Source organism: Xenopus laevis, chromosome 3S (genome assembly GCF_017654675.1).
Source record: "Xenopus laevis strain J_2021 chromosome 3S, Xenopus_laevis_v10.1, whole genome shotgun sequence".
Taxonomy (NCBI): Eukaryota; Metazoa; Chordata; class Amphibia; order Anura; family Pipidae; genus Xenopus; species Xenopus laevis.
Window position 1 is genome coordinate 72,734,465 of NC_054376.1, and position 15,288 is coordinate 72,749,752.

General features: G+C 38.2%; 1 protein-coding gene across 1 annotated transcript; it reads right to left on the reverse strand.

The window, feature by feature from the left end:
• Window positions 1-3,809: 3,809 nt before the first annotated feature.
• Window positions 3,810-14,921, reverse strand: napepld.S (N-acyl phosphatidylethanolamine phospholipase D S homeolog). The gene is given in 5 exon segments (NM_001114824.1): window positions 3,810-4,037; window positions 4,589-4,703; window positions 5,417-6,063; window positions 6,722-7,007; window positions 14,711-14,921. Coding segments are annotated over 5 exon segments (1,221 nt in total). The 5' UTR covers window positions 14,749-14,921; the 3' UTR covers window positions 3,810-3,902.
• Window positions 14,922-15,288: the final 367 nt, after the last annotated feature.

Genomic DNA, 15,288 nt, shown 5'->3' on the forward strand with positions numbered 1-15,288 from the left:
GAACAGCTCTTAAGAAAAAGAGAGAGAGAAAATCATGCCAGAATACCATTTATTTCAACTTATAACACGTTGAGTGATAATATAGGGAAAATTATTAGAAAACATTGGGGTATTTTAAAAACTAATCTGGGGGGCGTCCCTGCTTTCCAGAATCCACCTGTTATGTCTTATAAAAGGGCCCGTACTATAGGCTCCATGTTGGTGAAGGCAGATTTGGGCTCAGGGAAAGAGAGTAGACAGACGGTACTACGTCCGGTTAAGAAGGGCACATTTGCCTGTTGCTCATGCAATTGCTGTAGCAATATACAAAAGGGAGAGGTGATTCACCACCCTAGAAGTGGTATCCCTATTCCTATCTCTGGCCATTATTCCTGTACTACCACATTTGTGGTTTATGCGATAAAGTGCCCTTGTGGCTTAGTTTATGTGGGTCAAACCTCACGCATGGCCAGAGATAGGATCAGAGAACACAAATCAACTATAAAATGTAAAAGAGTGGATCAGCCGGTCGCCAAACACTTTATAGAATGGGGACATACGATATCACAATTAAAATTCCAGATCTTGGATGCTGTCCCGAAGTTGAGAAGGGGAGGTGACAGGGTCAAAAAATTGCTATATAAAGAGGCATGGTGGATCAGGAAATTAGATACCCTAGCACCGAATGGACTTAATCTGGAATATGATCTATCTCCTGTTTTTAGATAATTTATATTATTGCTTTTAATCTGGTTTTAATGTTCTCCTTTTTCTACAGTTTATCTGAGGATACATTGTGTGTCTTTGACTGAAATGGGACTACTAATTTACGTATTGTCAGATAAGTGAAACATTGTGTTACAATTTTGATACTTAGATGCAGCCCCTAGAGGGTGCTATGATGTTGGTGTATATAAAGGAGACTTTGTATAATGATATGCTAGCTTGACAAAGAGCCGTGCGAGGCTCGAAACGTTGCTATGCTGCCCTGCTGTATGTGAATAAAGGCTTTTTTATCCTATCCTGGAGTGCTGCCCATCTCTTCTCTGGCTTTGGCAATCTGGTGTGGAAGGACACCACGGGAGGTGCACCCAATCAAACGAAGTAATTAACCAGGTGTGTGCCCCTCAAATCTTTTTCTGTAAACAACAAGGTGAACAGCTATGACTGGTTGGTTCTCTGCCAGCTGAAAAATGTTGATGGAATATCTGGAGCATCTGGATATCTTAAATAAATGCTGCAAATGGCCTTTTTATTTTGCTTAATAATTCAACTGCTAGCCATATATATCTTCTGCATTCCTGATGTAGCAGCAAATACAGTTGTGTTCAGAATAATAGCAGTCCAACATCACTAACCTGATCAATCATTGATTTTGGTAGAAATTATATTTCTACATGGCAAATAATTCACTAGTTGGTATAGTAGAGTAAAAAAAGAATAGCCAAAATGGCAAAGACTTAGCCAATGATGAGCTATAGAAGGTATAAAGTTACCTGTGAGTACAGTTACAATTAGAAGACACCTATGTGAAGCCAAGCTATCGGTAAGAAGAGTTTTTAAAGGAGAATGCAGATATTGCTATTTTTTTTTAACCCATTTTCTTTTCTTCACTTTGTTAAACGAATAACGAATTATAATAGATCCCCACTGCATAATTTTTCTTCATGTTTTGATTTGGAATCGAATGTGCAGTGTTCCCAATGCATTTGCATGTATGCCAATAAAAGCTACTATAAGGATTTTGAGCTTTATTCACTTTTGTAAACACACTGCTATTATTCTGAACACAACTGTACAAGAAATCTGCAGTTGGCAAAGGTAACTTCTTCAAAGTTCCAGCACAATTATTTTGTATTTATTATTTGAATGTCAATAATATTCAAAACAGATCACCACATAATGATAATATCTACTCTAGTCATTTGCAGGCCCAGATTTCAGTCAGGCATGTCCCGAGGCACTTCGCACCACAGGGTCCTACTAGCGCTGGCAAACTTTTGGCCTCACAGATGGTCCGTTTACCGCTTTATTTTTCAGATGTAAAAAACCAATGTGATCCTTATATGGCAAGTTTAAAAGGTTCTTCCACCCAAGAAGTGATGAAAGAAGTTTAATTCCAGTATAGATTAATCATATATAGACAAACAGTTTTTGGGTGGAGGATGCCTTTTAAGGCATTGGTCATGATTTTTATGGTCTAAATGACATTGCATACATAGCAAATAATTAATTTGACCATTTATAATTGTATTCTTGAACCAATAAATATATTATTTAAGGTGTACTATTGGATGTAGGCAGCCATCACAGGACATTGTGTTTGTTCCTAAGCTTTCAGAAAGAGCCAATATAAACAACAGCAATAAGCTATTGGTTTTTTTCCTATACAATAAAACTGGAGGAGTTATGGCTGAATGAGGTAGATAAGAGAATAGCTCAGGAGCAGATATGTAGCTAGGGGCATGGGAGCATTTTTAGCAAAAACTTTATCTGTGGCACACCACTTACTTGTAATCATAGGGTGCATTCAGTCTCAGGCTGCTTCCAATTTCGCTTCTCATCTCACCTCAGATTTCCCCTGTGGAAGGGGGTTGTTCCCGAAAGCTTGTGCTACATTACTGCTGTGGTGGTCTTTTTCTATGGGCCAATTACACTCAGCCTATTATGATTTTGGGTGTATTGCCTTCTTAAAAGTACTAAAAAGATTTACATTTTAACTTGTGTTTTACTGAATGGATTAGGCTTTGTAGATTGGGGGAGCTAGAAACCTCTGCACAATACATAGAAGTGCTGTTAGCTCATATCAAATTTGTTTACCCAAGATTAAGGCATTTCATTTGCTAATGTATAATTCCTTAATAAAACTGGCAACTCTGCAGACAAAGCAATGAGTAGTGCTCAGACTTTTCTAAATAAATGTAAATAATATAAATTACCAATTTTTTTTTATTACAGGACAAAGCAAAGTGCATTTTGAGCAGATCCCTACATATTTGTATAAAATATTTATAATCAGCACCAGATGTATAACCTTCAGTTCCCTAGCTGCCTTCCTGTAGGACCTAGCAACTATATGTTCACGCTTTGCTTCACTCATACTCTGCATACATATCCTTGCCCTATTTACACAGAAGGATGTGGTGTTAAAGTAATTTTCTTATCCCTTTTCCCCAATTTTCTGCAATCATTAATTTAAGATGCAGTGTGATGACATTGCCACTACAAACTCAGTTTATTGCCATAGCAGCAAAAGACCCAATGTTGTGATGTGGAAGGCATTGTTAGGCAACTAAAGTTCGCCGTAGAATCTACATCACTGGCAGAAAAAAGGCTAAGGGGCCGATTCACTAAGGGTTGAATATCGAGGGTTAATTAACCCTCGATATTCGACTAGGAATTAAAATCCTTCGACTTCGAATATCGAAGTCGAAGGATTTAGCGCAGATAGTTCGATCGAACGATCGAAGGATAATTCCTTCGATCGAACGATTAAATCCTTCGAATCTAACGATTCGAAGGATTTTAATTCAACGATCGAAGGAATATCCTTCGATCAAAAAAAGTTAGCCAAGCCTATGGGGACCTTCCCCATAGGCTAACATTGACTTCGGTAGATTTTAGATGGCGAACTAGGGTGTCGAAGTTTTTTTTAAAGAGACAGTACTTCGACTATCGAATGGTCGAATAGTCGAACGTTTTTACTACGAATCCTTCGATTTGTAGTCGTAGTCGAAGTAGCCCATTCGATGGTCGAAGTAGCCCAAAAAAAAACTTCGAAATTCGAAGTTTTTTACCTTCGAATCCTTCACTCGAAGTTAGTGAATCGGCCCCTTAATGTAAGAAATGCATGTCACTTGCATTAATATATAAAATCTTCTAGTAAAAGTATTTGATGAAATTAAAATATTAAGATGTATTTATCAATCTTCAGATAGTTCATCGTTGTCCATATTAAGATGTATAGATTCTCCATGGTTTAATACAAAAAAATCATCTGCATTCAGTCCATATCTTTCAAGGGCTTCAGTGAGTTTTCTTGGTGGATCCAAATAGTGCTGTAAAAACAGACAATTGGGCATTTTAATGTCACTGTACATAACTTCAGTTCAGTACATTCAGCTTTAGGAAACCCAGATAAGCATAAATCCTTTACAGCAAGACTTTGGCGCTTATATAGTACATTGGTTTAGGCTAATGTTACACTTGGTAAAGCAAACCTTAATTAAGGAAACCTTAATTAACCATAGTTCATAAATGAAAAGGCAACATAACCTATATTTTATGTTAATGTTCTATAAATATTTAATATTTTAACATGTTTTTTTTTTTATTTATCTGCATGTATCTGTTTAATAAGATAGAGCTACCATATTGTTTCCCAGCAGTGCCCCCAGTAAATGCAATTCATAGACTCCACTAAAAAAAGCACTCTACAGATTTTTCACTAGCAAGATAAAATGATAGCAGAATCTTATCTTTGCTTAAGGCATATATGGTGCTCTCATGTTTTACTAGAAAACAAAATTTTTCTTTACGGTTTCCAAATTGCATAGTTGATCATGGTAATCTGCCATTATTTCTAAAGAGACTTTTGCATGGAACAAACCTCATTGGCTAATGCAAACGTTCCCCAGTGAACGCCAACAGATTTCTTTGCACGGACATCAGCATGAATTCTAACTGCCTCTTCTGGGTCCACATGCTGACTTCTCATAACCCATCTAGTAAAACACAGTAACATTAATTAACAGTGATTCCACAATCAATATAAGAAAAGACAAAAAAAAGAAATTACATTTATAAATGGGAGTTATCTTTTTCCTGTAAAGGGTAATGATATCGTGCACATGCCCAAATTGGCCTTTGAGCAAAAATAGAATAGAATTTAGAATATTAATGTCATTTAAACCTGTACTTATAAATGTTATGTTCCCCAATATTTTTTGTCCATGTGTAAATATATTATTATAAATAAATATACCATAAATAAATAATATAAATAAAATACTTTACATATCTACATGTTTGAAGTGGCACTTTGACCAATGGCAAATGCCAATTTTTTGGAACCCCGAAGAGTGCAGTGCAACAATTAATCTCTTTTTAAATAATTTTGGTTTCTGCTAGGGCATTCATTAGAACTTCTTGACTGCTACAGATAAAATATACCTGAAAATTGAAAAGCCAATAGCAAACACACTGCAAAATAAATTTTAAATTCTACAAAGAAAATATTTTAATATGTACAATATAAAAAATACAGAGAATGTCTGCACAAATGAGTAATTTTCATTTCTGGCATTATTGGTACTAAAGTTAAATGGGCAAATACATTTTTTTCTATAACCACTAATGTATCAATATATTTTCATGAACCTTGATAGTCTGTAATTGTAGCACATGAGAAAACACACTAATAATTAAATGTTATTACCTTGGTTCATAGGCTCCAATTGGAATAGCAGCAATGTCAAAAGGACCAAATCTCTTTCCTATCTCTTCAAAAGCAGCACAATACCCAGTATCTCCTGCAAAAAAGAATCGGTTTGATGGTCCAAGGACAGACCAACTACCCCAAAGCACTTTGTTGTCATCTATAGGTGTCCTTTTGCACCAGTGCTGGCATGGGGTAAACACAAATGTTACTTCATCATGTCCAGGTACACAGTTTTGCTCCCACCAATCCAATTCAATTACATTCTCGCAGCCACATTTCTGCATCCAGTTTAAAAGGCCCAAAGGTACAAACCATCTCAACTCAGTACCAAAACGCTCATTAAGACCTACTACTGTGTTATAATCCAAGTGGTCATAATGGTTATGGCTGATTACAACAGCATCTATTTTTGGAAGTTGTTCCACCGAACATGGAGGCCCACGGAAACGCTTTGGCCCTGCGAAGCTTATTGGGGATGCATGTTGACTGAAGATAGGATCAGTAAGAAATATCACATCATCCATTTCTACCATGACAGAAGCATGTCCTAACCATGTGACCCGTATTCCATTTTTGGTCTTGCCAGCAAGATCAGGGCATTGAACAAAGTAGGGTTTAACAATTGGAAGCACCTTGTCAAGCTCCTATGGACAGAAAGAAAAAACTTGCAAAGTTAGTAGAAAGTAGATATTTGCTGTGATTGCAACACATAGGCCCCCTTTCATGGGAAATCAAGCTGAAAACCAGCCATCAGCAATGCTAAGTATGCTCTCCTGAGTTGTAGCTGTTCAGTCAATTCACGCAGTAGCAGGGGCCTTGCATGGACTAATGATCATACAGTTGTGGCAGAAAATGACTGCAATAACATTGCAAAATGTTGCTGATGACTGTAACACACAAAAAACAGTGGTTAGTCCATTTGATAGAACGCTACTCATTGGAGAAAGCAAAATCCACCATGTGTTATCAAATGGATAAGAAAATGCTAGTAAGGGGTGCATAGCTCAGAACATGTTTGTTCACATTTAGGCCACACTTCAGATGTAATGTTATAATAGACATTGGTAACCATTGGTCCTACAACTGTTCAACTACAGCGTCTAGAATTCAACAACAAGTGGAATGCCTCATAGTACCGTCTGCTGATCTAGAACAGTGACACTTTATAAAACTTAATAAAAACCATAATAATTTAATTCACCCGTACAGTGACATAAAGTAATGCTTTGTTTGCAAAGAAAATTGTATTATCAAATTCACTGCCTTATATTCAGACAATATAGAGAATCGTAATGTACTCACCTCCTTTGAGCTGGGAACACTGCTATTATCTTTTTCTGTGACTACCCATTTTAGAGCATTCCAGATGGAGGGTGCCTTCCATGTAGGCCATGGGTTCACAAATCTACCATTCTTGAGTCTCCTTGACTTGGTAACTTCCTCTTCCATTCGGACATCTAACTTGAAACTTTTCCTTGATGATCTGCAGGAGTCACTACTTCTGGAGCTCCGTATAGAATTCTGTCGTTTCCGAACTGTCTCTTTAGGATACACCTCATTCTTTTCACTGCCATCTGTATCTGGTAACCTAAAATTGGGAGAAATGTCTTTACAAAGTACACAGTAAATTAAGGGTTGATAACGGAGTTATAACGGATAAATTTTAAAGAACCCTGAATTCAGTATTTACAAAAGGAATACCTTGATAAACACTATTTTGCATAATGAAAGAATAATGTTTGACCTTAAATACAGTATATTATATTTATATATTTTCATATTTTCCTTCCTGTAGTATAATGCGCTTCTAGCAGTACATCAGACAGCTGCCTGGCACAGCTACAGCTCCTGGGTAGTGTGCATACTAAGTTTGACTATGAATCTTAAAGTACCAGTAACATCCATCGTGCAGCACTCGATTTCTCCTCCCTGGCTATCTCCTATAGAAGTCAGGGAAGAGAAATTGAGCACAGCACGATCGAACGTCGCCCTGTCACCTTTTCTGAAGAGGAGCTCAAGCAGAGTTTTGGTAAGTTATTTTTTTATACAGACTTTGTGATTTTAAAGTAACATTTGTCTTGGTGGTTTTTTTTTTTCGTTCTACAAACAAATTTAAAAAAAAAAAAATGACGTTACTGGCCCTTTAACAAAAATATGCAATAGTACAGAACATAATTTCAAGGGCTCTTTTAAGTTTGTTCATCTTCATATTCAGTTTGGTTGTTTTCAGATTGTTCACCAAAAAAAAAAAAACCTATTGAGTTTTGAGTATCTATTCAATAGAATAATTGTTCATCGTACATTGTACAAAGTGGTATAGCGTTGAACATTGTAGCTACACATATTATTCTGTTTGCAGGGTTGACTTGTAAAGACATTCTGGTAAGGTGAGAATATTAGAAAGGTATGGGGAAAGAAAGGCAAAGAACATAAACAAGAGAAGATGAAAAGGAACCAAATTAACAGTCTAACAGTATTCCAAATTTGTATTTTGTAATATTGTTGTCTCCTGTCAGTTATTCAGGTGTGCCCCAGGTGGGGTTTTGGTAGAGTTGTTCGTGTCCAGGCTGTCATTCGTTTTGTTTCTATATACTAGCCAAGTTGTCCATATACAGTTGTATGTGGAGGTTCTGTTTTAGCTGTGAGCTGCCATTCGTTCCATTTCTGGTGTTCATCGACGTGACATTTGCTGTATTTGGTATGGGCCTGCAGCGTTTTGCAATCAAGGTTGTGGTGGAGTTAAATAAGTGAAAAATATGTTTTTTGCTGCATTTGTGTACGTGCTCCGGAAACATCAGACTGGTCGGTGTTTCATGAGAAAGTACGTAAAACACGTGTAGGCACATCTATCTGTCTCATGGAGTTGGTACTTTTCTTTTAGGTCTGCAAAATATAGGTACATACGAGTACCGTATAAGTCCATGATAACCAATGTTGAAGGTTCTGAAGGGGCATTCTGGGGGAAGGTAATTTGTGTGAAGCATTTTCAACTTGAAATTTGTCCCAGCCGGTGAGTATAATTTTGTTGGTAGGCAGTATAGTGGTGGTTTTTGGTCTGGTGTATTCCATAGCAGTTGGGGAAATACTTGTTGATCAGTTCTCGAAATTCTGCATCCAATCATTTCCTGCAAAACTGTGGACTCTGCATTTTAATGGTCGTATCCATTAAAGATGTTCTGTAATAAGTACCGTAATATACTCGAGTATAAGCCGAGTTTTTCAGCATCCAAAATGTGCTGAAAAAGTCTACCTCGGCTTATACTCGGGTCAGCGGGCAGTAGCTGAGATTACAGTCACTTTTAATCATTCCTATACCAACAGTTCGCTTGGGGAGAGACTGCAATATCACACAGCGCCCTCTGTTGGTTATATGAAAGAATAACAGTGCGCCCTCTGTTGGTTATATGAAAGAATAACAATGACTGCAATATCACACAGCGCCATCTGTTGGTTGTATGAAAGAATAACAGTGACTGCAATATCACACAGCACCCTCTGTTGCTTATATGAAAGAATAACAGTGCGCCCTCTGTTGGTTATATGAAAGAATAACAGTGACTGCAATATCACACAGCGCCATCTGTTGGTTATATGAAAGAATAACAGTGACTGCAATATCACACAGCACCCTCTGTTGGTTGTATGAAAAAATAACAGTGCGCCCTCTGTTGGTAGTAAGAAAGAATAACAGTGACTGCAATATCACACAGCACCCTCTGCACATGGTAGTGGGACAGTGGGACAATGTACACAGTAATCAGTTTGGCAATTCTCTGTCACCATCAACTTTGCAAAGAAGTCTGGTTGATCGCTGGGGGGGGTCGCTTTGGTGGAATGTAATGGTGGAATGTGCGCTGCTGGGAGACAGGGCTGTAGTTGTGTCTAGGCTTATACTAGAGTCCATAAGTTTTCCCAGTTTTCGTAGGTAAAATTAGGTACCTCGGCTTATACTCGGGTCGGCTTATACTCGAGTATATACGGTATTAATATTCGATAGGCCAAAGCCCCCTACCGAGGCTAGTTGCTGTAGTACCCCAGCTGCTGTGTGTGTTTTTTTTCCCTGCCTATATAAAGTCATTGATTTGCCTTTGCACTGTTTTAATTTATCATGGTGGGAGATTAATCTTTATAACATTTTTGGCAGCAATTCATTTTAGTGGCAGTTTTTCTCCTCATCCATGAAGTATATAGTGATTTCCACCCAAGATAGCTGGCCTGAATGGATTTTTTTAAGGGGATATAGTTATATTAGTATAGGGATACCCTATACACCCCTGCCTTGTACCGATACTGAAGGTGCATGACAGGACTGCCATGGCGATCACCCTAGCAGCGGGGTTGGAGTATAGAGGAATCATTGCTTTCATAAAGGTGTCCCCTATCACAAATTTGAGAAGTGTTTGCTTCATACATCCCCAGTGGATCCTGTCGAAAGCCTTCTCCACGTCTAAAGACAGCAGCAAGGATTCTCCCATTTGATAAGGTGCATTAGATTATAGAGTTTTCTGGTATTATCCACGGCCTATCTTCCAGGCACAAATTCAAATAAAGACTATTTTAAGGTGCTTTTCATTTTTTATCAATTCAGTTTTCCAAAATGAAAGTTTAATATTCCTCCTGGTGTTTCTGTGTGGCAACTCTGTAATCCAAGTGCAGATTCTGAACTGTTATAATTTGCTACAGTTGACACATTTCTCATCAGAATTAGAAACAGCTGCCTTTAATAAAACTTATGACAGCTGTTCAGCAGGGCCAATAATAATAATAAATGTTTCAACTAATGTATCAATTTAAAACAGTTTAAAGTGTTGGCATCCCTTACCCTTCCAGGGCTGCTTTAGAAAGACAAGATGAAAAATTAAACCTTAACCTTTAATATTAGAAAAACATATAGAAAATAGAAAGTGAAAAAATCTTTTATTTCTGAAAACAACTAAACGGAAATAGTGTTGGAAGTGAACAACCCCTTTAAGCAATATTGTTTTACTGTTGTACCTCTAAAATGCAGTAAAGATGTGAAGTTTTAAGTAAAAATGCTGCGTAATTGGATCTAAATCAAAACTCTCACTTAAGCCTTGAGTTCATACAATGTATAATGGCAACACATTTTACATTTTGGAGTGGTTTCAGAAAGAGCTTTTGTGCAGCATTAGATCCGAAGGAACAAGACAGAACAAGCCTTGCACTCATGGATCATCACATGACACTGAAGTTGCATCATACTAAAGAAACCCTTTTTTGTAGCTTTTCACAAGAAAACTTTTTACAGCAGTTTATTTAAGTGATAATTTTTAAATAAGCTTAAACAATATTGCCCCCCAGTAAATTATCAAATCAACTACCAAAATTTTGTTTTTCCAATGTGAAGGTGTTGCGTTATAATAATATCCGTGCTACATTTGTGGCAACGTTTGTTTAGCTGAGGAAATTTTTCCTTAAAACAATAATATAGCGTCAGTCATGGGAGGGAGAAAATATACAATAGAATCAAACACACCAGAAATGTATGTACAGGTCACAAGAGAAAGACATGGTTTTATTAAAATACTTGAGGCTAAGCAAATGTCCTTTGACCACATCCCTAGTGATCAAGCAGGTTTGTCAACCTCAGGTATTGTCTTCTGGTATTATGTGTCACTAAGTGACATTTAAGTGGACAAGAAGAACGTCCTGCTACATGAAAAGGATATACAGTATGATTTTACTCCCATAACTTTTATTGTTCTAGTTGCCAGGGTCAGTACCCCCAACAACCAGAAGGCATTTTCAATTAAGGGCCAGGCAGAGGCGTAACTGGAAGGCAAATAATTTGAAACTATAATATTTTTTTTAAAAATGGATAGGTGCTTAAAATAGGTCCATACTTTTTTAAGTATTTTTGCATAATTTTTAAGTACTTTCCACTGCAGTATTTCTTACACGCACTTTACAGCAGGAAGAAAAGCAGCCCTTCTTTCCAATCACTTTGTATTCACTCACTTTGTACTTGCGCAGGCAAGCAATACACACAGGATGAAACACAATTTAAGGGTGGTGGCACAAGCTCCGATTCAGGGAGATTAGTCGTCCAGCGACAAATCTCTTCTACGGGGCGACTAATCTCCCCTAAATGTCTTCCTGCCAGCAAGAATGAAACGTCAGGCAACTTCGATCCAGGTGCCATCCCACCGGCGATTTACTTTCTAGTCGGCAGGCTTTGTCACACAAATAGGCAGTGATTCCCTTGTGTTTGTTATTAATTGCCCAGTGCCAAACAGGTAATAAATGGCAGTGCAACTTAAAATTATTATTATTATTCTCAGTTTATAGGATGCTTACTACACTTTTATGTAAGGAGGGTTCTCTCCAGGCTCCTACCTCACAGTCGGTGGTAAGACTGTGCACCTGGACACGCTGTATTTGACAAAGTGCACAGTATCAGCAAGTGAAAAATTACTGTGGGTCGATGATAGGGCAGGCTATGGCACATGGTGCAAGTAAAAAACATGTTATGGCATCAAGAATGTAATAATTTTGGGGAAGTAATTTGGGGTTGTCTGTTCATATCATACTGAATAAAGGGAAGAAATATGGCAGCCTAAATAAAGGGGAAAAAATCACAAAAGACTGATTGGTTCAAAAAAAGCTATGCCCAATATTTTGCTGTGAAAAATAAACCAATTTATATAACCTAATTTGGAGTTTAGTAAAGTGTTCCTGTTATGAAGATGAATTTAAAAAAAGCCACAATAGTGTTACTAGCCCTCACAGAAGCAGCCCATCATGCTGCAGTTCCCATCATGCCAACAAATGCTACTTGGTACTTTTGAAACTCTGCAGCTAAACTACCTAGGTGTCAGTAAATTCCTTTCTGTGCCTGTCACACAACATCACTAATCTGCTCTTAAGAGCGGTCTTCATTCATGCACGACAGAGGAAAATTCCAGCAAAGTAAAGGTATATATATATATATATATATATATATATATATATATATATATATATATATATACATACATATATATACATATACATATATATATATATATATATATATATATATACACAAGCATACAAGTTCATCCAGGCTGAGAGCCTAAATGATCTGGACTGGTTTTGGTTTCTTAACTGCCAATGCACCATATAGAGGCGGATATGGTGCATCAGCAAATGATGTCTAATTGACATCCTGGTGCAAAGATATGCATCCTCAGCAAAAATTTATAGAAAATATTAGGAACAATGTATACTTCTGCTTAAGCCCTGGCCTGGACACTAAGATCTTAATCAATGTGAGAGAATCCTCAAAGATATGAGCAGAGATCACTTTTAGGGCAGGGCTAGAAAAGTTTTATCAATTACTTTAATCACATAGAGCTGATGACCTTAGGAATAAGCAGACATGCCAAGTATTCGTGCACTTTCCCCGGAAATTTTATTGGCAGCTACTGAAGAGTGTTCTGCCACATCACAAAGTTATCACCAGTACTGTCAAACTGACCAATTATTTTTGGCAAAGGTAAACTCAATTGTGGCCCATCCAGACCTGCATATAACATCAAATAAGTAAAAAATTATGAACAGGACACTAAACTGGCCTTTATGTCCTGTTAGTGTAGGTCCAATTAATTCCAATTAACTCTACCCACAATAAAGACAAAGAAAATGCAGTTCAGAGACAATTAGGATAATCGAATAAATGTTTTCAGGTCTAGAAGCCCGTAGCATCCAACCAGAAGGTATAATTTATAGGTTACGGTTTGAAAACATCCAGTTTGTTACTATAGGATTACTAGTCCATGTACAAATTATGTGACATTACCCCCTATTGTTTCACAGGGTTTACTTACACTGCATAATATAAATAGGATACATCTACTTTCCTTTTCCTCCAGAAACAAGAGTATTGATTGATAGTTTGGGACCTTGTATGTGCACATACTTCATTATATGTCATACCTTGGAACCACTCCCTTTTCCTACAGGTCTCCCTGTATCCTCTGTAGTATGTACTAATCTACAGCAATTATCTGTACCTTTAACATAATCACACTTTCTGACTATTATACCGCTGCACCGTTCCCATAACTTCCTCATATAACTGCCAATGATTTGTGCTGCTTGCACTAATCTACAGCCAATATCTGTACTTGGAACCCACACATCTACCTCTATGTTACCTGCCCCTGCCCACTGAAACACCTCCTCCCTGTACTCTTTTCTGCTATCACACCCTGCTGACTTTGCAACTATTTTACAAAGGAATTTTTACCTAACCTTATTTTGCTTTTACTATATATATATTATTATATATTTGACTTCCTCTCAGCCCCCCCTTTGGCCACCAAGCAGTGATAAGTCTGACACCCCTGCCAAAGGCTCTCATTCCCAAAGAGTCCACCATGTGCACTAATGAGTTAAAGTCCACCACACACACTTTTGTTAGAAACCCCTGAAACCATTTTATTGCCAGATGACTGAGCAACATTCTCAATCTGTTACTAACTACAATGGTCTGTATTGTACACTGAGCATGCAGTGTTCTGACTCATCTCATTGGAAGGCAGCATACTTGAAACTAACAGGTATGGATGCAAGTGCCCCTATTCCTATGGAAGATGCTGGCTGTAATTTACACTGCCAACTTCCAGTCTGGTCTATTCTACTGGATGAAAGCCAGCCAGGCTACATGTGAGAATATTTATCAAAGCGTAAAACTACAGCAATTTGTTTTTACCTTTTGATAAACATCCACTTAAAAATCAATTGCAAGTGTCCAGGGGAACTGGAAGTTTCTTTCTGGTGATCTTTATGTCCACACTTTGATTATTGGGCACGGTTTGTGGACGTTGGTGGTGCCTGCATCCAATTCAGTTTTTCTGCATAGGAATATTATTCCCCACTAGTAAATGATGCTGAGAAATAAATACCTGTATTATTTCTTATGAGGCAAATAGAAGAAGAGCAGGATCATTGTGTGATATTACCTTTTTGTGTCTGTTCAATGATCACATGCTATGCACCCATCCCTGGCTATAGTTCAGGGTTAAGTCACAAACATATTGCAACTCATTCAGGGGTAAACACTTACCATGTTACAGCTGCCCGCAGCTTCCAGTCTCAACATCTTACAGCTGCAGGTGGGATGCCAAGAATAGCAGTAGGGCCGCTTCTTGGACTGGTCCCAACTGACTCTACCACACTGCACCTCATTTTTCCACAGGTTATACCACATACTCCCCCTTACTGCATTCCTGCACGTGTCTGCTGCACCTTGCATAACCAATTACTTTGCCAATAGCTACAGCGTACCTGTCCTCTGTCCCCTGCTCTTCATCCACAACGTCCATTAAAATGGCTGCGAACTGGCTCCCACGTCTCCGCTGGGCACTTTAAGGGTCTCCAGGGCGCTCACTACTTCTTCCGGATCTGCAGCAGCCGTAGCGCCTACTAACTGCGACAGGCACCAAAGCCACTAACCGCACGGAGCTCCCGAGCACCTTGCAGCTCCTCCTCCTCCATGTCATTGGAGCCCACCCGCCTGCTAGGAGGGGTTGGCTCATGCTCAGAGTCTGTGTGTACAGAAGCGATGGTGGGAGGGGCGAAGTGGCCATATTGCTCCGGGAAGGGAGGACCCTGACTTCCTCGCTTGTCAAGAGTTGGCAAATTACGTAATTCCGTTCTGTATAGGTGTGCTTTTAAGGTTTAATGACTAGAGAAGTGTGGTTTTATGTCACAGTGAAACATTAGCAAAACTACTTAAAACTGAGAAATCTATGTCCTATATAAGGGCTATCCTGCTACCTGCATGACAAGTCAACTTGAATTCAAAAGAGGTCCTAACATTTCAGGTACACATAGGGTTGCCACCTGGCCTGTATTTTATCGGC